The sequence below is a fragment of the Coffea eugenioides genome, chromosome 2, assembly GCF_003713205.1.
Source record: "Coffea eugenioides isolate CCC68of chromosome 2, Ceug_1.0, whole genome shotgun sequence".
In the NCBI taxonomy this organism is placed as follows: Eukaryota; Viridiplantae; Streptophyta; class Magnoliopsida; order Gentianales; family Rubiaceae; genus Coffea; species Coffea eugenioides.
The window spans coordinates 24,122,345-24,145,736 of NC_040036.1; the positions used below are offsets into that span (position 1 = coordinate 24,122,345).

Here is a 23,392-nt window from a genome sequence, read left to right on the forward strand (position 1 = left end):
CGACCATAGAATAATGGGAGTAGAGTTCTTTTGCTTCTTTCTAGCTACAAGGTAGAATGGTCATTTGGTTTCCGGGCATGACTAAGATTCCAAAGATACCAACATTGCTCAAGCTTTCTTGTTTATAGAGTGGCATAATCATACAATGATATCATAGGATGGAGACACAAAGTTGCTTTTTTTCTCACTTTTGCACCCACTGATGGTGCCAATCTGATAAAGAGGCAATTGCCGGTGTCCAAGGTTTCACCAATAAGCCATGCAAAGGGGTCGCCTTTACACTTGGCCATAGCTTTGCATTCTCCACGTACGTGGTTCTCACTATCTCACTCACCACTATTTACATTTTCGTGCTTGCAAAACTATGGTCCTAATCACTCCTTTACCTTTTATCTTCTTTTTTTTTTTTCGGGTTTGCCCTTTTTTATTTCTCCTTTCTACGAACATTGTCGATGAAGCACCTCAAAAGAAGGAAAAAAGAAAACGTCAAGCATCTAAGGAATCATGGAGATCCACGTCAATTTAGGTGAATATGAACCTATTCATTTGTTTATTACTTATTAATTGCTAAATGTGTTGCGTATGAATGTCGGGATGGGCGATATGTGTAGCTACAGGTATGATCGTATTATGTAATTAATGAACTATTTAAGTCGAATCAAGGTGATATAATCTCATCTAAACTATTAATTACACTCTACAGTGACAAGTACTACAGAGGCCCTTAGATGCTCATTCTAGTGGCACAGAAAGAAGTGTTCGAATCCCCCTATCGATATGAGAGTTATGTTGGCGGCGATAGTAAGAATTTCTATAAATAATCTATGATTTCTAAAACATACTCTTGACCCATGATAGTGATCGGAACCGAACTCACTCAAAATTTTTTATTAAAAACAAAAAAACACCAAAGTTTTCATTTCGTGTTGTATGTGGTTGTTAGTAGCTACTGGATTTTCCATAGAAAGTTATACTTGGAGAGCTTACTATAACTCACACCAGCCATGCTGATTTTGTATCTGTTGTTGCTTCCTAGTTCCTACTTTGCTTTTATTATTACTAGCAGCACCAATAGTGTAACAAAACAATAACCACATGTTACGGATCAAGCACAAGCTGCTTCACAGACAACAACAGAATCATTATTCTGGAAACTTGAGAGGTTGAGGTGATTAAAAAGGTTAAAAAGAAAGCAAAGGATGAAGATCACCCCTAAGAAAAATGACAATTTAAAAAGTATTTGCTGACAAGACATATAGGTTGGACGTGGGAGATTATCTAGAAAGGTATTTGCTGCCAAGACAACAGAAATGTAGTACCCTAAATTTCAATATTTTAACAAAAATAAACTGTTTTTATACTCACACGATCCAATTAAATGTTGACTTTTTTTTAATCAATGATAAACTAGCAGTCCTTACTTTGATTAGCAAATAGCAATTGCTTCCGTGCACTATGACAAACTTTACAAGAAAAGTCATAAATGGGAAAAATATTAAAAATTCAAGGACCATTGAGCAATTTCGGCAAAAGAATATGGTCCTGTTACTCCTGTACGCTTGGCATGAATTATAAACCCTTCGAAACCCCTCGGCCCTCTTTCCCTTTACTGTTTCTTCTACGCAGCCTGCCTGAGAAGATTTGCTGCCTCAAAAGTTCCAGGTCCTGCCATCTTCGCTACTCTGTAGTACAATATTATGCTTGATTTGGCAGATTCTGTTCACGTTTATCTTGCATAAGATACTAATCTTGGAATATGACGAGAGCAGATTTGCTGGATTTTTACTTGTTGCCCGATTGTTTCTTAATCTACTTTTTTTTTTTTTTTTTTTTTGCCTACTCGTCACAGGAAATAGAGGTTTTTAAACTTTGATATCGGTCTGCCAAAATGTCTGGGTATGTCTAAATTGTATTCTTTTTTTTTTCTTTCCTTAATTTTTTGCCATTCTGATTTACTTGAAAATTTATGCCTCTGTCGATTAATTGAAACTAGTTAGGTAAATGCCGAGCCTTTTTTTCCTTTTTCAAAGCATGGATGGTTGAACCCAGAAAGCAAATGGGGTTTGGAAGAAAAGGGATATTATTTTGTAGTACATTTGAGAAAGATCAATTGACTAGACTGATGAAACCATTAGGTTGAGAACAACTTACGCATGATTGGCTACATACTTGCAGTGCAGCTCAAGTGCCATTGAATCATGTTATGTTAGTTTTATGATATGCTGAATTCTTGGTCTGTTATATTGTTGGACTTCGTCAATTTCTTTACTACTTTTTGGGTTAGTTTTGCGTCTGTCTCTTAGGCAGTATGGGCCACTCCAGTCTAAAGAGTAGCTTTCAAGCCCCACAAACTTTTGTATCTGTAGCAAACCTTCTAGCATCCAGTTTTTGGTCCCATGTTGTGCCAATGCTATTGAAGTTGTCATTCAATTATCTCACGGTATCAGCAGGAGGGGAAACGTTCATCAATTAATTTTGTATCTTCGATCTTCTTCCCCTACAATTATGTGATGATGTTCTGTTTGTGTATCCCTTGTTGCAACAGAGAGGATGTTGTTGTTGCAGAGAGTCCTGCGCCTGCCCTTGGAGAACCTATGGACATCATGACTGCTCTGCAATTGGTATTGAAAAAATCAAAGGCTCATGGAGGGCTTGCTCGAGGTCTGCATGAGGCTGCTAAAATAATTGAGAAGCACGCTGCACAACTCTGTGTCTTAGCAGAGGATTGTGACCAGCCAGATTATGTAAAACTGGTCAAGGCTCTTTGCGCTGATCACAATGTCAGTTTGATTACAGTACCTAGTGCCAAGACTCTTGGTGAATGGGCTGGTGTAAGTATTAGCATTTGCTAAATGATTTCTTATCATTTGCTAAATGATTTCTTACTTTTAGCTATCTTTTGCAGATTACAATTTAAAAGCTTTAAGCATGACCTATCCTTTCTTTTATCCGGATAACTAGAATGCAAGTTTTTAAGAAGCTTAAAGACTCTTAAATTCCTATGCATGCATGCTCTGTCTATGTTTGTGCTCTCTTACTGCCAACAGTTTGATGTTCTTTTCAGATTAACACTCCTCTTTGAGAATATGAGTAGTTAGTTGTTCTATTAATTCCAGTCCCTCTGTTTATTGTCTACAGTTGTGTAAAATTGATCCTGAAGGTAATGCAAGGAAGGTAGTTGGCTGCTCCTGCATTGTTGTGAAGGTAAATTTTGTGATTTCATATCTCTATGGACTAATCCCCTTACTATTGAGTAAACGCTGCAAGTTTCTTTTCTTATTTGGGAAAAAGTGTGTTTGTTGACAGAGCAAGCTATAAAACATACTTTGTGCTAAAATGCTGGTAATATCTGAATAATAAGCGGGTCTAATGGATAGGCTTTTTCCTTATGCTTTGGTTCCCTTTTAAGCTCCTGGTGCCTCTCCGGCCATTTTCTCCCTTAATCTGGAATAAGGCAAATTATTTCGTCAAACTTGATGATCTAATCATTTTGCAGGATTATGGAGAAGAGACTGAAGGTCTTCATATTGTTCAGGAGTACGTGAAATCCCATTAAACGCATGGATTAGAGAACGCATGGATTAGAGGCTCTTATTTTAGAATCATATCTTTTGCTCCACTCTATCCATCTTTTTAGGATTCTTTCTCTATAGTTGCTGAGCCTCATTCTTTTCCACAGGATGCTCGAATTATTTACAAGACAGGATGTATGCATTTATTTTGGACCTTCTTCTTTGATTACAACTTTTACATGAATCTTGGCTAAAGTTTGAACTAGCGAACTACGAACGTTCTTTATCCGTTAGGCCCTACCACACCATTGTGATTTTAGCGCATTACTACCTTATTGTCACAGACAACAATGTCTTAATTCTTAAAATGAATCAGTTAAAGAGGGCCCGTCATAGTTCTTCAAATTTTCTTTTATTATAGTTTTATTCTCTGCCCTTTTTCTTTTTCTTTTTTTTAAATTTGTTTCTCCTCCTTTTCCCTACCTTCTTGTTTAACTCGGAGACAACAGGAATGATGTACATTATAACTCAAAAGTCACGGACGATGCTTTTTTGGCCTGAGAGAAGAGAGGGAGGGGGGGGGGGAAGGGGTATTCGGGGAGGATCATCTATAATGAATTTCTAAAAGCAACTATGGCTGAGGGACTACTGGCAGCAGAAAAATGTTAATAGGTAAAACGGATTATACCTCGCAATTAGCATCGACTAAAGTCAGTTACCATTCAATGCCCATATGATAGCTAGCATCCACCACGGCATACTAAGATTTACACTCTGTTTGGATTAGACTATTTTCAGAAACAAGTTTTTCAACTACGTAAATGTGTAATCTATTCTAGGATACAGCTAATTTTTGAAGGCATCCACAACCAAAAGATAGTTCCCGGCAGAGGCTCAGTATGGACCTCAAAAGGAAAACCCTCCGCGTTTCAAGAAAGATACAATTTGCATGTACAGCATTCGTCTTTGTTTTACCAAAATCACGCATTTCGAGCGACCTCGCAGCCCAGAGGTGAGTGTGGTATTCCTCTCTTTCAATTATCAGCAGGAAAGGGCATATTTGTTCTCTGAGAAGAGGAGTAGTAGTGTGACTCAAGATCTTTTAGGCTAGCAGCAGCCTCCTCTCCAATCCTGGCCAACATCACGTCTGTTTTCTCTGCCTGTTGGGTAAACTCCTCTGTTCTCTGCTCTACGTGGTCGTTAAGAGAGGCAAATCCTGAAAAGATTGCTGTCTGTTTCAACTCTGAGACCAACTTAAGCAATGAGTCAGCTGCTTGCACCTGTTTTTAGAGTAAACAGAAGGGGAAAAAAACAAAGATAATGGAATTTAATGGTAAATGGACCCACAAAGACGCACACAAAATATAAGGATTTGACAAAAGAAGAGCAGATGGTGAGCACGATAAATCTTTCAGTCTCCAATCCCTTGAGAAAGCTTCTACAATTTCAATCTCATCCCCTAGCTATGTAGCTTATCTGTAATGTCCATTCAGCAATGCTATTCAAGGATAAACACCTGCATAAAGTCAAACAAATAAGAGATTTATTACCATCCTGGCTGCACGCATTTCCATCATGAAAGCTTCTTGGGAATTTCTTACTGGCGGATCATTCACCTAAAACACATTTAGATTTGTTAGGAGCTTATACCATCCATCGGCCATGCGATGATAGTGAGCCTTGCGCCATCCTCAAAGAAACAAAATCTACAAGGTGAATATGTGCCCAGGAAACAAATTTGCCAATGTTTTCAGTCATTTCCCCTCCTTTCAGGTCATAGTTCTGAAGTGGGGTCTTGACAAGTTTCTCCTAAGTTTTATTTACGCTTTATTAGGGTGTTTTTGGGTGATTATCAAGATACCACTGCAGGAAGTAAACTGAAACAAGTCCAATTCTCATATCAAGTTCCGAAACTTTTAGTAGACACCATGGAGAAAGAATTTGAAGTAGTCAGTGGGAGAACTAGCAGCCCTCTAAATCTATCACATTATGTGACACTATAATGTGAAATCAAAATTAGACTCTTCCTAAACTGCCTCAACACTATTCTGCCAAGAATAAGCATCCTGTGGAACAGAGAGAGAGAATAAGATTACCCGGGCAACATTAACAAGGAAACTAAAATTGTCAACTATGTTTCCAATGTCAGCATCAACTCTCTGCAACAAGGTCTTCTGCTTTTGAGCAGCTGCAGCGGCTGCAGCAGCAGTTGGCCCGCCTCCTCCACCGCTTCCAAGACCAACTCCTCCTACCCCTCCTTTATTCATTGGGGCTACGAACTGTACGTATGACATGTGAAGATTTGTATGAGCTCAGATATAACCAAGGTACGTCGATGGCAAGAAGTAAGGACAAGTTACAAACTTGATGCTAGTATTTAAATTATGCTTCTTACGACGGAAATAATGCTTAACTTGGAAATAATAACAGCATATAGTAATCTATATCAGGACTAAAAGCATGATGAGCCAGCCTCTAGGTATGTATTCAAATAACATAATCTACATCCCTGTAACTTAAATCGGTAAATTGCACAGATGATTGAAAAAAAAAAAAAAGCAACAAATAAATCAATAAAGATCAAAGGAACCAGCAACACTTTCGGAGACTATAAAAGCATTCTGGACCATGTAAAATTTTACAACATTAATTAACAGAAAGGGAGTTGTATAAATTCTGTCTCCTGAAGAACATCCCAGAAACATTATTGATAGGCAAAATCAATCCGACAAATCAATGTAACAAAAAATACACCAAAAACAATACTAAGAAACCAATCTCCATACCAGTATTTAGGCGCTAAACTTTGTCTCCTAAAGAACCCTTGAGGAAGGGGAACGAGAAGGCCGACTGAAGCTTCCGTAAGAAAGGAGAAAGGATATGGCGGAGGGCAAGCCAGTGGAGCGGGCGTTGTGTCGGAGATGAGAGGAGAGGTGGCCGCTGGGTTGGACTGGAGTGGATATTGGATTGGGCCTAGTGGGCTTATGTTGGTGAATGACGATGGTTTGAGGAGGCGTTCTGGGCAGGTATTGACTGATTCGTTTTTTCAAAATTATTTCAGTGATTGTATATTGGCGGATTTTGATACATATACACACTTATATGGTGCGCAGTGCTGCATAGAGGATTAATCCTTATTTCAAAGAATATATCTTTTTATTTTTTTCCCTCATTTTGAATAAATCTTCAGATGAATGTCTAACAAAATAATCTAGTGTGCTTGACCAATATTCTGTATTATTTCCATCTTGAGGTTAAAAGTTTTATCATGGAGTGAGATTTGTCATTGCAAAATACTTATGTTCTTGACAAAAAATAAAAAGTAAATACTACTTTAACATACCATGGTCAATGAATTTAATACAAGTTGCAACAATATTACTAGAAGTATACCATCATTTTCTTTTTTTTTTTTAATTAGAAGTCTATTTTTGTATTACATTACATATTTTGTTATTTATTATAATACAAAATATAAAACACAACAAACTGTTTTGAATTCAAATCAAAATGCAATTCTTCTTTAATGCACTTCGGATCATAGAAAATAAGTTGCGCTTTCTTTTAAAAAACAAATATATATATATATATATATATATATGTATATATATATGTATATGTATGTATGTAAATTTTATTTTAAATGCTTTTACAGATTATTTTTGGTAAATTAACTAATTCACAAATTAAATGCTAGAAAATAATGAGTTATAAATAGTATGACAAATGTGCCCCAGAAGTATATTTGTTGACTAGTTCCGTGTCATGTCATTCAACAGTGAGAGACCCAGCAAATTTATAATCACCGAGTAATAAAACATTTTTTGACTAAAATTACATCCAATTGTTAAAATAAAGAATGACCATGTCGAACTAGCTCTAGAGCGTCTCTCAAGCAGGCAGAATTTTGAACTTTTGGTTGAAGGCAGACGCTGAGAACGGACGACATGAAGTTCGTTCCAGACAAGACGAGGCAAACACCAAATTATGTGCATAGAATAGACGTATGTGTATATCAGCTAATTCAGTCCTCATACTCCGTCTCTTCGTCATCGTCTTCATTTTCGGCATACCTCCAACCGTCCCCGACATTTTCGCGTTCCTCTTCTGTTTCTTCACTATCTTCCTCATCATATACTTCTTCTTTTACTGGCCAAGGTTTTTTCACGACACTTGCATTAGCTGGAGAAGCATTGGAGGAGCTTTTACGTTGAACTTTTGCTGGAGGTAACTTTAAGCTTGGCTTTGCCTTGCTTTGCTTCTGGATTTTGTCGTTCCCACGTTTTCCAGCGTATGCGTCTTGATCGCTGGCTTCATCCATGTCATTTTCAGCTGTTGATTGGGCATTTTTAGGAGTTTCATCCTTAAAATGGCCTGGGTGCTCCCTTCTTAAATGAAGATTTAGCTTGTACTCGTGGATGTAGGCCTTTTCACACCCTTCATAAGGGCAGGCATAAGGGCGGTCTGATGACGCGGAGCTATAAGCTGCTGTTGAAGATTTTGGAGTTTTCACTGGCTTCTCTGGTGGCAGGGCATATTTTGGAGTTTCTACCATATTCTGCAGAAATGAGGACCATTATCAGCACCATAGAGAGTGCTTAAAAGCAACTACTAACATACAAGAACACACATATATGCTTTGTCACAAACTCAGATCCAAATGACAGCAAGCTTGAATACGTTGAAGACCTTGATAGCTGTGACAGAAGCACAAACAAGCAATCTAAAACGTTTGAAGTCCAACTACAAAAGTAACAAAATCTCAGCTCTCAAACATCTATTGCAAAATCCATGCAATCACTTTGCATGAAGAGCACCTTAGTCTTGCCAGTTGCCACATAACTATTCAGAAAGAGCCACTTGTAATTTTTGAACTCAAGAAGCTGCTCTTGTCAGATTCACCCAAATGTCAAACAAAATTAAACTGTTTAGCGTTCCTATGTTGAGTCTGATCTCCTGGTTAGCCAATAACACCCTCGTTTCATAATAATATCTGATATATATACACCTACAGCTCAAGCAAGTCATTTGGTAGAACCATTGCTATTCAAAACATTTTGGAACATCAATAGAAACAAGCATATCAGTATACATTTAGGTACTAAAAGGTAAACAGAAGCTAGCTAAAACCTCATACAGGTAAACCTTCATACATGTATATATATATGTAATCATCGTGCACAGAACAAAAATTATCCTACAAAGTCATGTATCGCAAAAAACCACCATCTGAAGAGTTGGCCAATTCTCCCAAGAACCGTAGAACGAGAATGACTAAGCAATTCTTCATGGACAGAGACAGAACTATATGATAAGAAAGAAAATGAAGGAAACAGAGAAGTTATAGACCTTCTCATGATGAGTCGCAATATGATTTTTTAGCTTGTATTCATGCGCATATCGCTTTCCACAATCTGGATACGGGCAGATATGGTAGTTCTCCTGTGAATGGGTTTTCATGTGTGATCTGAGGTTGAAATCCAATGAGAATGCCTGCAACATAAAAAACCAAGAAAAGGACAAAATTAGGCAAAAGAGCGTGATGATAGTCGTCTTGAGTCTGACATTTCATAACCTTCAAGTTGCAGAAATAAACAGGTCATTCATCATTCATATAAAGGCTCACATATAGGGCCCGGAAAAATACTGGTCAGTAGATGTCCCCTTCTCTAATCATAATTATCAACTCAGCAAAACTAATCATTTGTGTTCACAAGAATTCTGAAGGGGAAAAAGTAAAGAGAGATGTATGCACTTAAGGTAGATCACACATGAACATAGCAAAGAAGCATAAATCAATGAAAAATTGTAAACCAAAATTAGACCAAGGACAAACTTTAAAAAAGACTAACAAAGGAAAAGGAAGAAAAGCAGTCATACAGTAATGGTACAATTCCAGGAGTAAAGAAATTTAATTACCTTACCACACCCTTCATGCGGACAGACAAAATCCCTCTCCCCAGTATGAATAAGAAAGTGTCTCTTCAATTTTGAACTATCCAAAAATTTCTGCAACATAATTCAAAAGTCCGATACCGAGAAATAAGAAGAGGAATGTGAGGCCATCATTCAACAATATTCTTCAATTTTTTCATGAATTAGACTGAAGCAATATTTCAAGATTTTGGGCAATGATCTGGTCTCCTACAAAGAGAGTATGCTGGTGGGGTGGAAGAGAAACAATCAACCTTCGACACGATTCACACAAAAGAAACAATTCTGAAATTCAAAGCAGAAATTTAAAATCACTAATCCAAAATGCTTGAAGAGCAATGCAAATCACAGAAAAATTTATTAAAATTGAAATGAAGTTGATCCAGCGCATCCTTGACTAAGGTTTTATATCTAAAAGTTAATTGTCCAGCATGATGGAAAATATTTATTAAAGTACCTTTCCACAATTCTCATAGTGGCAAACATATTGCCTCTCTCCATGGATGTGTGAATGCTTCCTCAAGGCTCCTGCATCAATAAATGTCTTTCCACAGCCTTCATAACTACAAAGAAAGAGAACTTCAGTTGTTGGTTCAGGCTCTGGCTCTGGCAATTCTGGTTCTTTCTTCTCTTTGATAGCCTTCAATGTGGCCTCTAAAAGAAAAGGGACAAGAATTCAAGTCAAAATCACTTGACAAAAAGAATGCAAAAATGACGTGTTTAGGTGAATTACATCTGCAAAATGTTACTTAGAAAAAAGATATAGAAGATGAAATGCTGCTGACCACAGAAAACATTACACAAAAGAATAACTGAGCAACAGCACAGAAATGGCAATAGAACAGCAAAAAGCAATTTTGCTCAGCTAATTGAAACTTTTAGATCTGCCATCTTATCTCACTGAGTAAGTTGCTCTCTGCCAACCATGAGTAAGTTACTCACTGCCGAGCAATTTAGCTGCTCACCATCCCACTTAGAGATCAACCCCTCTGACACCCAGTTGCTCATAGTAGAAAGAAAATAAAATCCTTCGCCGTTCAGATAAACTAACTCCTGATTTCCTCATATCACAATAGTAGTTCCTCAGGATTTGCTATGTATTGCTAAGTTAAAATTTTTTAATGAAATTGAGAAAAGTTAAAGGGTTGAATCAGGCTTTCTGCACGGACACAAATCTCAAGTTGCTGTTAGCCAACATCTATCCCACGCCATAAATTTGACTCCTAATATTCATGGATTTTCATTTAAAAACCTTGATAAGATGCAAAGTGGAAATCCAATGGAAATTGTCGGAAATTACAGGAATTGACTTCCCACATTAATAACTATTTTATACAATAATTCAAAACAACCATCTCAAAAGGTGTTCATTCCAAATAACAAAACATAGTTTCATTCTATCACAACAACTTTCAACCTCTGCACCTTATAAAAGAAAAGGTGAAGTAAAAGAAAAATTAGAACAGCCCCGCATGCTTCAAAAGTGATAAAACAAATGGTTATAATTCAAGTCTGTGCTGGCATGTAACACAATCACAAGCTATCTGACATTGTTCAAGTCTGTCCAAGAAAAAAAAAAGAATAAATCAACTAAAGAAATCAAAAGAACATTCATGTGAAAGTGAGAATTTCAGTAACATGCAAGAAGAACGACCAATGAGAATTAGATAATTATGTAAGAGAACTGAAAGGGAAAAAAAAAGTACGAGCCATGTATTATAGCCTCCTAAAATAGTCGATCCTAATCCACTTTGCCAGATAGTATCATTGTTCAAGCGAAACCATCAAAAACTAACCATTAACCCATCTTAGAAGAAGGCACTTTCCTCCTGTTGCAACAACGTCTTGTGGCACCCTAAGAAAACAGCAAGTCAAATTTAGAAAACATCTAGACATATATACAAGAAAAAAAGATTTTCTCATATACTATTCTAAGTCAGATTAAAAGTCATGCAGCGAAGAGAGAACTTTATGTTTAAACACCAAAAATCCTAGTAAAATCCCCTACTAAACAAGAATACCATCCACAAGCAAGAAAAAAAATATTTGCTGTTTACCAGAACACATCATTCAGCCCATCCAGTAGTAAAAAGCAGACCAAGAAAAACTCAAAAATGGACATAATAACTAAACACTTAACCCAGTATACAATAGAGCATACCAAACTATTAGGCTAAATAAACCATGAAAAGCTTCAAAACTCGACATAATCACAAAAACCATACTATTGAAAGGCAAAAGAAACCATTCCAAACGAATAATGACACCGTCAAACTCTGATTTTTTTTACCAACTAAACCAATAAGAACCTCGAAAATCGACATAGTTAACATTATCAAACTCTTGAACTAATAAACCAATAAGAACCTCGAAAATCAACATGATCACTATACTCTTGAGGTCCAAAGGTGCACCAAGAACGACTCCCAACTGACCATGAGCCTATATGCAAATTCTCATGCTCAATTAATTTATGCACTTCTCTTCACATTAAATATGCATCAAACATCTAATGTTATAAACAAGTACTATAAACAATTTCGAATGGATATAAATTACCAAAAAAAAAAAAGAGCAGCCATTGAAAAAATCATAAACACGTATGAACACGTATATAAGAAGTGGAGGGGATTTGTACCATTCTCTGGTCCATTTAACCGCAGGAGCTCTGGACTTGATTATGTGGCGCCTCTCAAACAAATTGTGAGTTATGTGAGTCTCCATATCTCCTCAATTAACCACCGGTAATCTTGTGAACGAAATTAATTACGACTGACTCCTAGGGTTCTAAACATTTTTGAGTACGTAAAAGATAGGAAAATTAAAGGAAAAAACGGTGGAATTGGATAGAAATATAATCTCCAATCAGTGGGAAATTGAAATGGGGAACGAAATATTGAAAAGCTTATGAACCCTAATTACGAGAGTTATAGACTGTAGTCCGCCATGGAATGATGGACATTTAACTCGGACCGGCTGCAGGATGGTGACTGAACCGGTTTACGGGCCTCCGGCTATCAGACCGACAAAAAAATACTTTTAACCATTTTCGGGTAATTGTACTTTTGAGGGCTCAGATTTGGGATCCTTCAAATTAGTCCTCTCCCTATCTAATTACGTACAACCCCATCCCCATAGTATTTAGGGATAATTGCAGAAACCTCCCCTGAGTTTTATGGTAATAGCATTGACCTCCCCTATGAATTTTGAAATAGCAATCACCTCCCTAAAAAAAGGCGGACACAATTTAATAGATTCTTCATGGTCAATTTACTAACATACCCTCACTGAAATTTAATTTTACCAAAGAATGTGATGACTTAAACCCAATAAAATGTTTGTCATTTTGATAATTGTAGTTTACACTAAATTAACTATTTATGCATAGTTTAACTAAATAACTAAATAACTAATAATCTAATTAATTAATTAACTAATTATCTGTTGACATAAATAGATAATTAACTAATTAACTTTAGATGCTTAACTAATTATCTAATTAGTTAATTAACTTCTTAATTAACTAACTAACTAACTCAAGCTGTAGTCTCCGTCCAGCTTTGATTAAGAGTATGCTTTAGTGTGAGACTAGTTTTAGAGGCAAGAACAGGGCGGCAATTGCTGAGGAAGATGGCGCCATGAATTGGCGCCAATTTGTTACAAGTTGCTCTTGAGGTGACAAGCTGCCTACTTGCAGCATAAGAGAGTGTGCCTTGCAGATAAAATTCTGACCATTGAGAGAAGGAAACATAAGAGAAGAAAATTGGAACTCTGGCTTAGTTCATGGGAGGCTGATTGTCCGTGAGAGATAAACAACATATGTGACCGTGAGCTAGGAACCAATTTTGAGCATCAACTGCAGTTAATTTGCAAGAACTGAAGTGGAGTAGGTAAATAAATTTGTACTTTAGCTCTTGTATGATCATGTTTTTGAATACTGAGTGCAGTGAATGCATGTTTGTTGTTCCATCATGAGTTGAATGTGTTAGTAATGATCAGAAACAAATGTGATGTTATTGTCAGTAATGATCAATGCCAAATATGATGATATTGTAGCTGGTTTTAGACGAGCTGTTGTACTCTGCTATTCATGTTATTTTAGACATGTTTATCAATGGATGTTTTGATCATGATCTATTTTTCGATCTTTTAAGACTTGTATCAACTCAGTGAATGCTACAATAGTCTTGAGTTCATGACTAGTCATCAGTGTAGACATAAGTGTCTAAACTAGATACAGTTGTCTGCTATTTTCTACTTACATTGCTAAGTTTCTGTCACTTTTGAAACCTAGGATGGCTCTTTTTTCTACTTATGATATGGTTGTTCACTATGAGGAGAAACAAGTGAGAAATCCAAATATCGATCCAATTGGTTACTGTTACCTTAATCTACTATTTGATGTTGCTGAGAAGGTGTTCGGTGAAGTCCCTGGGCATCTGAATAAGTTAATACATATGAGGTGTCAGATTCCTAAGACAGATCGTATGTTTGATATTACAGATGATGATAGTGTACGTGAAATGTTTGAAATGCATAAGTCTGGAAGAATGATTAATGTGCATGTGCAGGATATGGATGTTATTCCATCTTATAAAGCTAATCAGATAAATGAAAATGGTCATAACACTGATTTGAACTTAAGAGAAAAAGGAAAGGACAAGGTATGTGTTGTTGCCATTGATGATTCTGAGGGTGAATATAGTGATTCCAGCTCTGATTCAAGCTGGCTGCACAGCATGGATAGTGACAATGAGAAAGATTTAGATGTTCATAGCGATAGTGGTGAATCTGACATGTCATTTTCTGATTTTGATGACAATGAGGAGGGTGCCTTAGTTCCTTATTCTGAAAATGAAGAAGAAACTGACCCTGTTCAGCAAGCTTTGAAATCAAAACTGTGGACGTACAACCCAAAAGTAGAGATAGAGTTTAAGAAAGGTCAACTATTTACTAATGTCGATGCATTTAGAGCAGCTTTAAAGGACTATGTAATTCAGAAAGGATTTCCAATTATGAGACTAAAGAATGAGAAGAGCAGAGTCACTGCTGTTTGTGGTGTTGAAGGGTGCAAATGGAGAATCCATGCATCACCAGTTTTAGATTCCATGACCTTTATGATTAAGACTTATCAAGGTGAACACACATGTGTGATGGACAGGAAGAACACAGAAGCTACAGCTGACTGGATTGCCAAGAAACTAGTTCCAGTCATGAGAATTCACCCCAACATGTCCACCAAAGGGGTAGAAGCTGAGATGATTAAGTATGGTGTGCATCCAAGCAAATGGCAGATGTATAGAGCACTAACTAAAGCAAGAAATGAGATTGAAGGCAATCACATTGAATCGTACGCCAAATTGCCAAAGTATGCAGAGCTGATCAGGAAATACAACCCACAAAGTATCTGCAAAATACATTATGATAGGCCTACTCTTCTTGTTGAGCCTAGATTTCTCAGAATGTTTATTAGTTTCAAAGCTCAAAGAAGTGGATTTGTTGAAGGCTGTAGACCTTTTGTTGGTTTTGATGGATGTTTTTTAAAAGGTGCTTATGGTGGTGTGCTTCTCACAGCAGTCACATTAGATGCTAACAATAGCATTTTTCCTATTGCATTTGCTGTGGCTGAAGCTGAAAATAAAGAAACCTGGAGTTGGTTTTTTCATTACTTTGAGGAGTTTTTTGGGCCATTTACTTCAGAAAATGGTTTTCATGGTCCTCTAACCTTCATGAGTGACAGGCAAAAGGTGAGCTTCACAACAGGCCTTGAACATTATTCTGATTCTGTTATGCATCCAGATTCTGGAATAGTTATGTACTTGTCAATGATTCTGTATTTTTTCGTGTAACTTGTTTGCATGTTTTGGTGATCATTTCAGGGCTTGAATATAGCTTATGAAGAGAGAGTGCCTGTTGCTAGTGGAAGACATTGCTGTAGGCATATCTGCAGTAATTTTAAAGCTCAATTTCCTGGTATTCTGCTTAGTAACTTGTTCTGGAGAGCAGCAAAAAGCTTTGATGTTGCAGGACATAATGAAGCCATGGCTAGCATAAAGGAGTTAAACATAGAATCATGGAAATACTTGGACAAAATTCCTAAAACAACATGGTGCAGATATACCTTCAATACTGGACTAAAATGTGATCATGTCACAAATAACTGCACTGAGTCCTTCAATGCATGGATAGGTGAGTTAAGAGGGAAGCCTATCTTGACACTTGTTGATGGGTTGAGGAAGAAGTTCATGAAGAAAATGCATAAGCGATATCAGAAAGGGTGCATGCTCACCACTGCCATCACACCAAAGATGCTTGGTAAACTACAAAAAATAGGACAAGCATCAAGACAATGTGAACTCACTATGGCTTCTACTGATGTATTTGAAGTGGGGGATATGAACAGGTCCTACATAGTCAATTTATCAGCTAAAACTTGTGATTGTGGAACATTTCAAATTTCAGGCCTTTCTTGTAAACATGCTGCACTAGGGATTATCTACAAGAGAGAAAAGCTGGAATCCTACTGTGAGCATTGGTTCTCAAGAGATAAGTACTTAAAGACATATTCAAGTATGATTCATCCAATTCCTGATGAGAAAATGTGGCCACCTATGCCATATGTTACACCTGTAACAGTCCTGCCTCCTTCATTAAGGAGAGCTCCAGGTAGACCAAAGACTAAAAGGAGAAGGGAACATGATGAAGAACAGTCCGCGTCACAACCAAAAAGACTTTGCTATATCAAGTGTGGAAATTGTGGCTCTTTTGATCACAACAAGAGGTCATGTCAAGGAGCACATGTCCAGAATAAGAAGAATGGCAACAGAACTACTGGCCAGCAGGTGTTATATGTGCTGAAATTGCTACTGAATGTGATTATTTTATATCAATTCATTACTTATAATTAGCTTGTTCCTTAACAACAGAGCTATAGAAGAGGCAAACCAGGAAGAGTGACTGCAAACACGGGCCTGTCAGGAGCAACTCTTTGGGTAAGATTTTTTTAACTTATTTAAGCTTCTGATTGTAACATTTATAGCACATGCCTTGTCGAAACTAATACTACTTGTCAATGTTTACTGCTAGGATCATGTCTCTAACAATGTTCCAGTTGTACACTCAAGCCAAGGCAGCAATCCTTCTCCTTCAACTCAACCTGCACCTGCAACTGTGAATGTGCATGTGCAGAATCAGAGCACAGCAACACTTCAAAGAAAAATGTGCAATTGAATGAGTGCATTTTATGATATGCTTCAATAAAATGCTTGAGTGTAATGTTCAACACGTGTGATTGTGCAGAGAGGAAGACCTTTAAGCAATACTAGAGCATCTGTTAGAAGGAGCAGCAAGAGAAACTACTCAAATACTGCTCAGATCACTCAAATTGTGGAACAAGCTGGTCATCAGCAAATTGCTACATTTCAAGTTGCTACACCTGCATCTGAATCCATCAATGCAGCTACAACACTGCACTCAACAAATGTTAGCAACAATAGTAGTTTTAGTATGCAATTCTGATACTATCTCTATAGTTTTGGCAAGTGAATGCTTACTGCTGAAAGTATCAACTCAGTAGTATGCCATTAATTAGGTACATAACAGAGCTATTTTGTACTCTACTGTGGCAGTTTTAGACATGTTTCTGCCTCTCACGACATTGCAATCCTCACCATCTGTTCTAAGTGATTTAATGGTTCAGATGGTGTTTTGAACCTTTTGTGGATTGCTCAGTCATGCTCTGCTATTACTTGCCTGTTGTGTTTCACTTTTGTAGTACTTCAAATTACTGAATTCTGATCAAACTTGTTGTATTAATGCATTAATCTTGTAATACAAGTATGCTTCTGTGACTGTTTTGTTTTGTATTGTTGGTAACAAGTGATTTTGTATTGATGACAGTAGATATAAACAGAACTCTGGCTTGCATTTATATTGTAAACTACAAACGCTGCTGCATACATGATGAAGGGAACTTGTTCCTCTCCTATGTCTTACATATAAATTCGAACTGCAGCTATATCTACTTCATCACTAATGTACATTTCTGGATAGCATCAGCCTATTGACTTCACAATATGGATGAAAACATAAACAGCAACAAGTATGAGATTGATGATGAAAAGTATAGCCACTGCACTTGTCAGAACAATTGGCATTTCCCTTCTAACAGCCATAGACCTTTGTTGCTGTAGGTGCGATTGTAGCACTGAATTGGTGTCATAGTTTCTACTGTTAACCTCTTCTTCTTCTGGACCCTCATACCACTGGAAGTACTTGCATTTTGCACAAAAAAAGTATAATTTGTTGGGGTTGTTTTCAGACTCAGAAATCTTCAATGTTGCCTTTCTATTGCACCAGCAATATTTGTTTTGTATTGTGAAGGATGTAGGAGAGTTCCATGATGTTCTCCTGTGGCTGGAAGAAGCCATTTTCTGATTTCTGCAATATGACTTGAAACTGCCAAACTGAGTATCAAGCAAGCTGTGTTTTGAGTTGGAAAATTGCTGCTGCATACATAAGTCCAGATTCTGGTATTAATTTTGCTACTAACCATCGTTTATAAGCTAGTGCCTTAGTTACATCAATTAGCCGTTAAGTAGCTGTTGGTTTCTCAGCAAATGAAGTTGTTGCAGGTCATCATCTGGAAGCATGTTGTTGCATTTATACTCCCTGAACTTCCTTGTGCTTAATGAAAAAGCCCCTCTCTTGTTAATACTACTTGTCAACCAACATCAGGGCAAATTTGGAACAAATTTTTTATCTCACTTGTACAGCTAATTTTTTAATGGGAATTGAAGCTGCCTGGACTGATTTTGCAACTTAATGTTCCTGTTGAGGGGTGCTATCTGCCATTTCAGAACTTAGAGGGGAGCTCAGTGCAACTGTCAGTAGTTTCAGGGGAGGTTTCTGCAATTTTCCCTAGTATTTATTATTATTACTTTTTTTTTCGGGGCTAGTTGTACAACTTATCATAACTCTTTTCTTTTTTTTCTTTTTTTTTTAAACGTAGGTTCAAGCCCTGATCTGCCGAGACAAGAAGTTCCTGGCCAATAACCTCAACAGCTTTTGGAGTTTAATCTGAGATTAGATTTAATTAATCAACAAAAGTCTATTACTGGAGTTGAAAAAAAAAATAACCTCAACAGCTATTGATTACCAAAACTCTTTTTTTGAACTTATGACAAGCAGCAATAAAAGATTTTAAGTAATTTTTAACAAATTGAATAAACAAATTGGTTTATTGATGCAATCCTTCCATGCTTTCTCAGATTGAATATTATCACTTGTGGAAATTTCTTTCATTAAAAAAAAAAAAAAACTAAGGACACACGTGCATTAAAGTTAAAAAGTGTATTTGTCTATTTGAACATATATTTTTGATTGCTCTAAACAAGAAAACAAGATAGAATTGGACATAATCAAATGTGGTACTTTGGTGATTCTAAGTTGGAAATTCAGTATTATGAATGTCTTGGCAGTTGTTGAGGCCAACAAGAATTCATGTTGGTTGTTACCTTGGAACTTAGTGGCTAAAGCTCTTAGTTACCTTTGTTTCCATCCCTCAACTTTCCAAATTTAGCAACTTAAAGCTTATAAAGCAAAAGATTTAGAGATTACAATACCTATGAATACTTAAATAGTGAAAGCCTTTGACATTTAAGTGAGGTGGTTAAGCCATTGATTAACCAATCTAGGCATGTTTCACCCCCAAAAACTACCCAATTGATTGCACTTTGTATTATACTCTGAACGATAAATATCACTTGCATGAAAAAGAATGCTTCAAATTGAAATCAACGTTATATATCATGGAATCTAAACCTACATCTATGAAATATTTTTCGTAGTTTATTTATGTACAACGTTATATAAGACGAAAAGGTTACTCTAGAATTGCGATGGATTGGAAGATATCTATATGAAAATCTTGTTATAAAAGAAAATTGTACAATTACTAATTACCTAAGCCGAAATGACTTAGAAAAAAACTTAGTTAGGTGCAAAAAATATATAAACTCAAATATATCCAGAAATATATATTACATTGAATAACAACCAAAAAATGTGTAATTACTACTGTAATTTTCGAGTATATATACTGATGTTTCGACCATAACAATTTGAAAGAAAGAAAATATTTTGACTATGTAATCGAGAACAAACCTATGTTAATCTTTCTGGTTTTTAAGAATCGGTGGGAGCACCGTTAGTTGATCAGGAAGAGACCTTTGCTCCGTTTCTAAAGTCACAACATTAGCATTATCGATGCGACTTTTTTGACAAAAAAAAAAAGACAACCCGATGCGGTCAAGGATCTGAGATGCATCCTAGATGAAAGGAAGCTCGGACTGAGTAGATGCCTTAAACAAGAAGAGATCCATACAAATCCAGTTGTTTGACTTTCGATTACATTAATTTAAAGGTTTTCTTCCTCCTCGTCTTCCTTTTTTTTTTAAAAAGATGTGATCAGCAAAAAGAAGCTTCCATTAGAAAAAGAAAATTCCATTCCTTTGTTTTACTTCTCAAAGTTCGAACGATTAGCCATTATCAATCCTCTAAGGGGGTTAGGGATAAAATGATTCAAATATAATGTTAGGAGGAAAATTAATAGTGATACCAAACATTAAAAGGATAACTAACTCTTTGTCAAAGTTCTTGCGAGGAGAGTTAATTACAGCGTATAAAGTCTTGCTTATTTTTATTTTTGTAGTTCGTGTATCGAGAAGCATTTAGATTATTTTTCTCCTACAGGTGACGGATAAATTTCCAAATTCCCCATGTACCTATAATCAGAATTCACAAAGGTTATTTACCAAACTTTGACGAGGGTTGCTTGGGGTTGATAATAGAACCAAACATGATGAAACAATATTCAGGTCGCGGAAAATTAATGAAAATGACTCATTGCTTTACCAATTTTAATATCTCACCACGCAAGGCCAGTGTTGAAAAATATGCTCCTTTAAATTTGTCCAAAATTATGGCCGTAGTTGACTTCATGATATCAAAAAAGTTGTTGACCGCCAGCCCTTTGTTTTTTTGCCAATTGTTTAGTTATACCAAATTTTAGTTGACATTTTCATGTCTGATGTCTAATTCCTCGAGTATTTTCTGGGCTCATATCTATACTATGTTTGCCAAATAAAAATGTGCTGAAACTTGTTCATGGGAAAAGAGAGCAAGTGCTGAGACTTGAGCAGCTATAGGAAAAGTATTCCAGTACTCGTCAAATTTCTCCTCAGGAAAACTACAAGCAGTAAATTACAAAGAAGGAAATCAACAAAGATTTCCCCCACAAAAAATTAAAGTGGAAACAAGCAAATCTAAGGACATCAGCATGGATCAACGAGGCTTTACGATAAAGCTATCTGTTATTCCGATTGCCAACAACTTTTGATAATCTTGCGCTTGGTGGAGAATATCCTGCAGGACCAACCTTTTTTGTACAATGGATTAGGATGATCATTGACTTTCCAATCGCCAGACTCGATCACCTGACTCAGTTGAGTTCATGTTGGCCCAAGAAAAGAAAATCCCTCGTCTCGTTTTATTTTTTTTTTAAGAAATATCAGCCAATATTTCCCTTAGCAGCAATTTCCCTCTTGAAATATCAGCATGACCATTTTCTTGATGTGGTGCACAAACAATACTGGTTGCGGCTCTAGCTGCAGTCTTGCTCTTTCTGGTACCGATTTTCCTTTGAATGAGACTCCTTAGGAGATTCATCCATACTGGAAATCTAATCGGTTCAACAATGCAGTTCTCCAACTCGCTGACAATTTCTCCCATTGACGGGCGATCAGTTTCTCTAAAATTTATACACCTTCCAGCAATGCTCAGCATGTTCCTAATCAGGCCTTCTGTAAATCGCGAAATAGGGACCCTTCGATCAGATATTTCCACAATCTGATCCTTTTGGATCAACGGAATTGCCCACTCAACAATTGAAGATGGTGATCTCGAAACATCCATCACTTTCCTGGCAGATATAATTTCCAGCAATAACACTCCAAAGCTGAATACGTCAATTTTGGTGCTTAACTTGCTAGGAACAGTATAAGCAGGGTCCAGGTAACCGATAGTCCCGGCTGGTCGGTTCAGTGAGTCAATTTGCCGGTTCAGGGAGTCATGATTCATTCTAATCGCAAGCCCAAGATCAGCCAACCTAGCATTCCAATCCGAGTCGAACAAAATGTTGGCTGATTTAATGTCCCTGTGAACAATTGGTGGCCTTGCTTCATGAAGAAACTGCACGGCTTTGGCTATCTGGAGAGCTATTTGGGCGCGTTTTGGCCATGTTGGCGGGGGACAGGAGGACGCCCCAACGGGGCTGCGGAGCATTTCATGAAGGGTTCCATTAGGCATGTATTCCATGACAAGAACTTTGTTGTTGGAAGAGTCATGACTGATGCCAAGAAGGTTGATCACGTATGGATTATGGGACAGTGATGATACGATGTGCACTTCATTTTCGAGTTTCGAATTGTCTCGAAGCTTTTGAAGGCCTAGTGATTGCTTCTTTACGGCCACAAGCTGATCATGTTCGCAACCATTTCTCTTCAGAATGCCTCTGTAAACATGGCCATGGCTCCCTTTACCGACAAGTCGCGATTGAGAGAAGCTTTCAGTTGCTTGAACAAGTTCTTCATACTTGAATTCATGCATTTTTTGGCTCCTCCTTGATCGAAAGTACTCTGCTCCCGCTATATATAAGAGTATGCAACAAATTAAAAGGACACATGTATATGAAGCCCGTGGCTTGACATCTTTGAAAGGTAGATATCGGTGACGCGTTTTCTAGTCGCTTTGGTGTTTTGGTATGAACATGGGAATATATCGTTTTCTTGAACAAGGAAAAGAAGGAATCTTTGAGGTTAAAGAAAGGATCTAGAATGCAATAAGTAAAGTATATAAAATTAGAAAATTCAAAGTGGGAGAAGAGAATGAAATTTCTAAAGAAAAGGTGAAGATGTCCTAGCCAAAAGTTGAAGGTGTCTGACAAGGCATAAACCATGATATGAGAGAAATGCTATATGAGCTGGTTTTCTGGACCCTCCCTCACCTTTTCGACTTTTCTTGTACCGGAAAGATTTCAGTAGACATTTGGAGACTAATTGCTATCACACTGCTGTCAAATGTGAAGAACCCTCCTTTTTAATCCACCAGGTAAAATATCCCAGCTTTTCAAGCCAAGATTCTGAGGATCTTCTTAGTTTCAAACGTTCATACAAATGGGGATCCAAACTAAAAAGCCGGCAGGAAGGAAATCCCCATCTTTTGTAGCCTCCCTGGCTCGCAACGCTGCAGTGTCATCCTTTGCACATTTGGCTGCCAAATCTTACTTTATCAAACGATAAGCATTTAGGAGGCCATTTTACACTATACCAGTTCATAAATCTAGACCAGCACAAGTAACTAAAGAATTATTTAGAAAAACTTAATTGATTTGTTTACAAGGCCAACTTAATCCAAGAGTCTCGCTTGTTAGCCTTCGTTTGCACCTCAAGCTGGAAAAGGGCAAAAGGCAAATGAGGTCACCTCCCTGAAGAATGGAACAACTGAACACCAAGATGGTTAGAGAGAGAGAGAGAGAGACAAGAAGCAAGAATTATATAGGTGTCTCCAGCTGCTTCTGATAGTTGGAGGTGTAAACGAATCCGATCAACTTGAACGCCCTAATGTTCAAATTTATTTAATTATTTTAACGATTTGAAATTTTGTTCAAATTTGGCTTACTTATTTGCCGAACTGATATTAAACGAACTCTTTATCGAATTTGAACGTTATTGAACATGAAACGAGATTCAAATTTGACTTAATTAATCGGCGAACCGAGTTTGATTGATTGATGTCTTAACAAATCAAACTCGATTCGAGTATCAAATGGTTTGATTCATCTAATGCCTTTAACGAGGTTATATTCGATGCACGACGGGGCGGGGTAC

At 37.0% G+C, this 23,392-nt stretch overlaps 5 protein-coding genes across 6 annotated transcripts; 2 read left to right on the top strand and 3 right to left on the bottom strand.

Moving 5' to 3' along the window:
* Nucleotides 1-1,571: 1,571 nt before the first annotated feature.
* Nucleotides 1,572-3,810, top strand: LOC113761427 (40S ribosomal protein S12-like). Of its 2 annotated transcripts, XM_027304410.1 has the most exons (6): nucleotides 1,572-1,662; nucleotides 1,850-1,896; nucleotides 2,546-2,831; nucleotides 3,139-3,204; nucleotides 3,497-3,537; nucleotides 3,680-3,810. In XM_027304410.1, the coding sequence occupies exons 2-6, from the start codon at nucleotides 1,889-1,891 to the stop codon at nucleotides 3,753-3,755; spliced, it is 477 nt and encodes a 158-aa protein (XP_027160211.1). In that variant the 5' UTR covers nucleotides 1,572-1,662; nucleotides 1,850-1,888; the 3' UTR covers nucleotides 3,756-3,810. The 2 variants fall into 2 exon arrangements, with proteins under 2 accessions (XP_027160211.1, XP_027160212.1); XM_027304411.1 differs by having other exon boundaries at nucleotides 1,575-1,662; nucleotides 3,497-3,767.
* A 371-nt stretch (nucleotides 3,811-4,181) lies between these two features.
* Nucleotides 4,182-6,488, bottom strand: LOC113761779 (mediator of RNA polymerase II transcription subunit 22a-like). Its single transcript, XM_027304909.1, has 4 exons — nucleotides 6,299-6,488; nucleotides 5,609-5,791; nucleotides 5,063-5,128; nucleotides 4,182-4,792 (listed from the first exon to the last, which is right to left on the bottom strand). The coding sequence occupies exons 2-4, from the start codon at nucleotides 5,777-5,779 to the stop codon at nucleotides 4,547-4,549; spliced, it is 483 nt and encodes a 160-aa protein (XP_027160710.1). The 5' UTR covers nucleotides 5,780-5,791; nucleotides 6,299-6,488; the 3' UTR covers nucleotides 4,182-4,546.
* Nucleotides 6,489-7,236: 748 nt separating this feature from the next.
* On the bottom strand, nucleotides 7,237-12,450 carry LOC113763167 (zinc finger transcription factor YY1). The gene is made up of 6 exons (XM_027306902.1): nucleotides 12,085-12,450; nucleotides 11,243-11,301; nucleotides 9,904-10,100; nucleotides 9,432-9,521; nucleotides 8,862-9,005; nucleotides 7,237-8,070 (listed from the first exon to the last, which is right to left on the bottom strand). The coding sequence occupies exons 1-6, from the start codon at nucleotides 12,168-12,170 to the stop codon at nucleotides 7,537-7,539; spliced, it is 1,110 nt and encodes a 369-aa protein (XP_027162703.1). The 5' UTR covers nucleotides 12,171-12,450; the 3' UTR covers nucleotides 7,237-7,536.
* Nucleotides 12,451-13,741: 1,291 nt separating this feature from the next.
* LOC113759299 lies at nucleotides 13,742-16,964 on the top strand. The gene is made up of 5 exons (XM_027301866.1): nucleotides 13,742-15,193; nucleotides 15,326-16,288; nucleotides 16,373-16,438; nucleotides 16,533-16,628; nucleotides 16,746-16,964. The coding sequence occupies exons 1-5, from the start codon at nucleotides 13,742-13,744 to the stop codon at nucleotides 16,962-16,964; spliced, it is 2,796 nt and encodes a 931-aa protein (XP_027157667.1).
* A 3,684-nt stretch (nucleotides 16,965-20,648) lies between these two features.
* On the bottom strand, nucleotides 20,649-22,175 carry LOC113763007 (serine/threonine-protein kinase-like protein At5g23170). Its single transcript, XM_027306681.1, has one exon. The coding sequence runs from the start codon at nucleotides 22,110-22,112 to the stop codon at nucleotides 21,006-21,008; it is 1,107 nt and encodes a 368-aa protein (XP_027162482.1). The 5' UTR covers nucleotides 22,113-22,175; the 3' UTR covers nucleotides 20,649-21,005.
* Between the last annotated feature and the right edge of the window lie 1,217 nt (nucleotides 22,176-23,392).

Bases quoted from the DNA above. Each gene is read 5' to 3' on its own strand.
- LOC113759299 (XM_027301866.1), top strand. From the start codon at position 13,742: ATGGCTCTTTTTTCTACTTATGATATGGTTGTTCACTATGAGGAGAAA. The intron at 16,289-16,372 runs GTGTTATATGTG...CCTTAACAACAG, and splicing joins ACAGAACTACTGGCCAGCAG to AGCTATAGAAGAGGCAAACC. The intron at 16,439-16,532 runs GTAAGATTTTTT...GTTTACTGCTAG, and splicing joins TGTCAGGAGCAACTCTTTGG to GATCATGTCTCTAACAATGT.
- LOC113763007 (XM_027306681.1), bottom strand. From the start codon at position 22,112: ATGCATGAATTCAAGTATGAAGAACTTGTTCAAGCAACTGAAAGCTTC.
- LOC113761779 (XM_027304909.1), bottom strand. From the start codon at position 5,779: ATGAATAAAGGAGGGGTAGGAGGAGTTGGTCTTGGAAGCGGTGGAGGA. The intron at 5,129-5,608 runs GTAATCTTATTC...AATGTGTTTTAG, and splicing joins TCCTTGTTAATGTTGCCCGG to GTGAATGATCCGCCAGTAAG. The intron at 4,793-5,062 runs GTAATAAATCTC...CTCTAAAAACAG, and splicing joins AAATGCGTGCAGCCAGGATG to GTGCAAGCAGCTGACTCATT.
- LOC113761427 (XM_027304410.1), top strand. The intron at 2,832-3,138 runs GTAAGTATTAGC...TATTGTCTACAG, and splicing joins CTCTTGGTGAATGGGCTGGT to TTGTGTAAAATTGATCCTGA. The intron at 3,205-3,496 runs GTAAATTTTGTG...ATCATTTTGCAG, and splicing joins GCTCCTGCATTGTTGTGAAG to GATTATGGAGAAGAGACTGA.
- LOC113763167 (XM_027306902.1), bottom strand. From the start codon at position 12,170: ATGGAGACTCACATAACTCACAATTTGTTTGAGAGGCGCCACATAATC. The intron at 11,302-12,084 runs GTACAAATCCCC...CTGTTTTCTTAG, and splicing joins GTTAAATGGACCAGAGAATG to GGTGCCACAAGACGTTGTTG. The intron at 9,006-9,431 runs GTAATTAAATTT...TTTATGTTGCAG, and splicing joins CGCATGAAGGGTGTGGTAAG to GCATTCTCATTGGATTTCAA.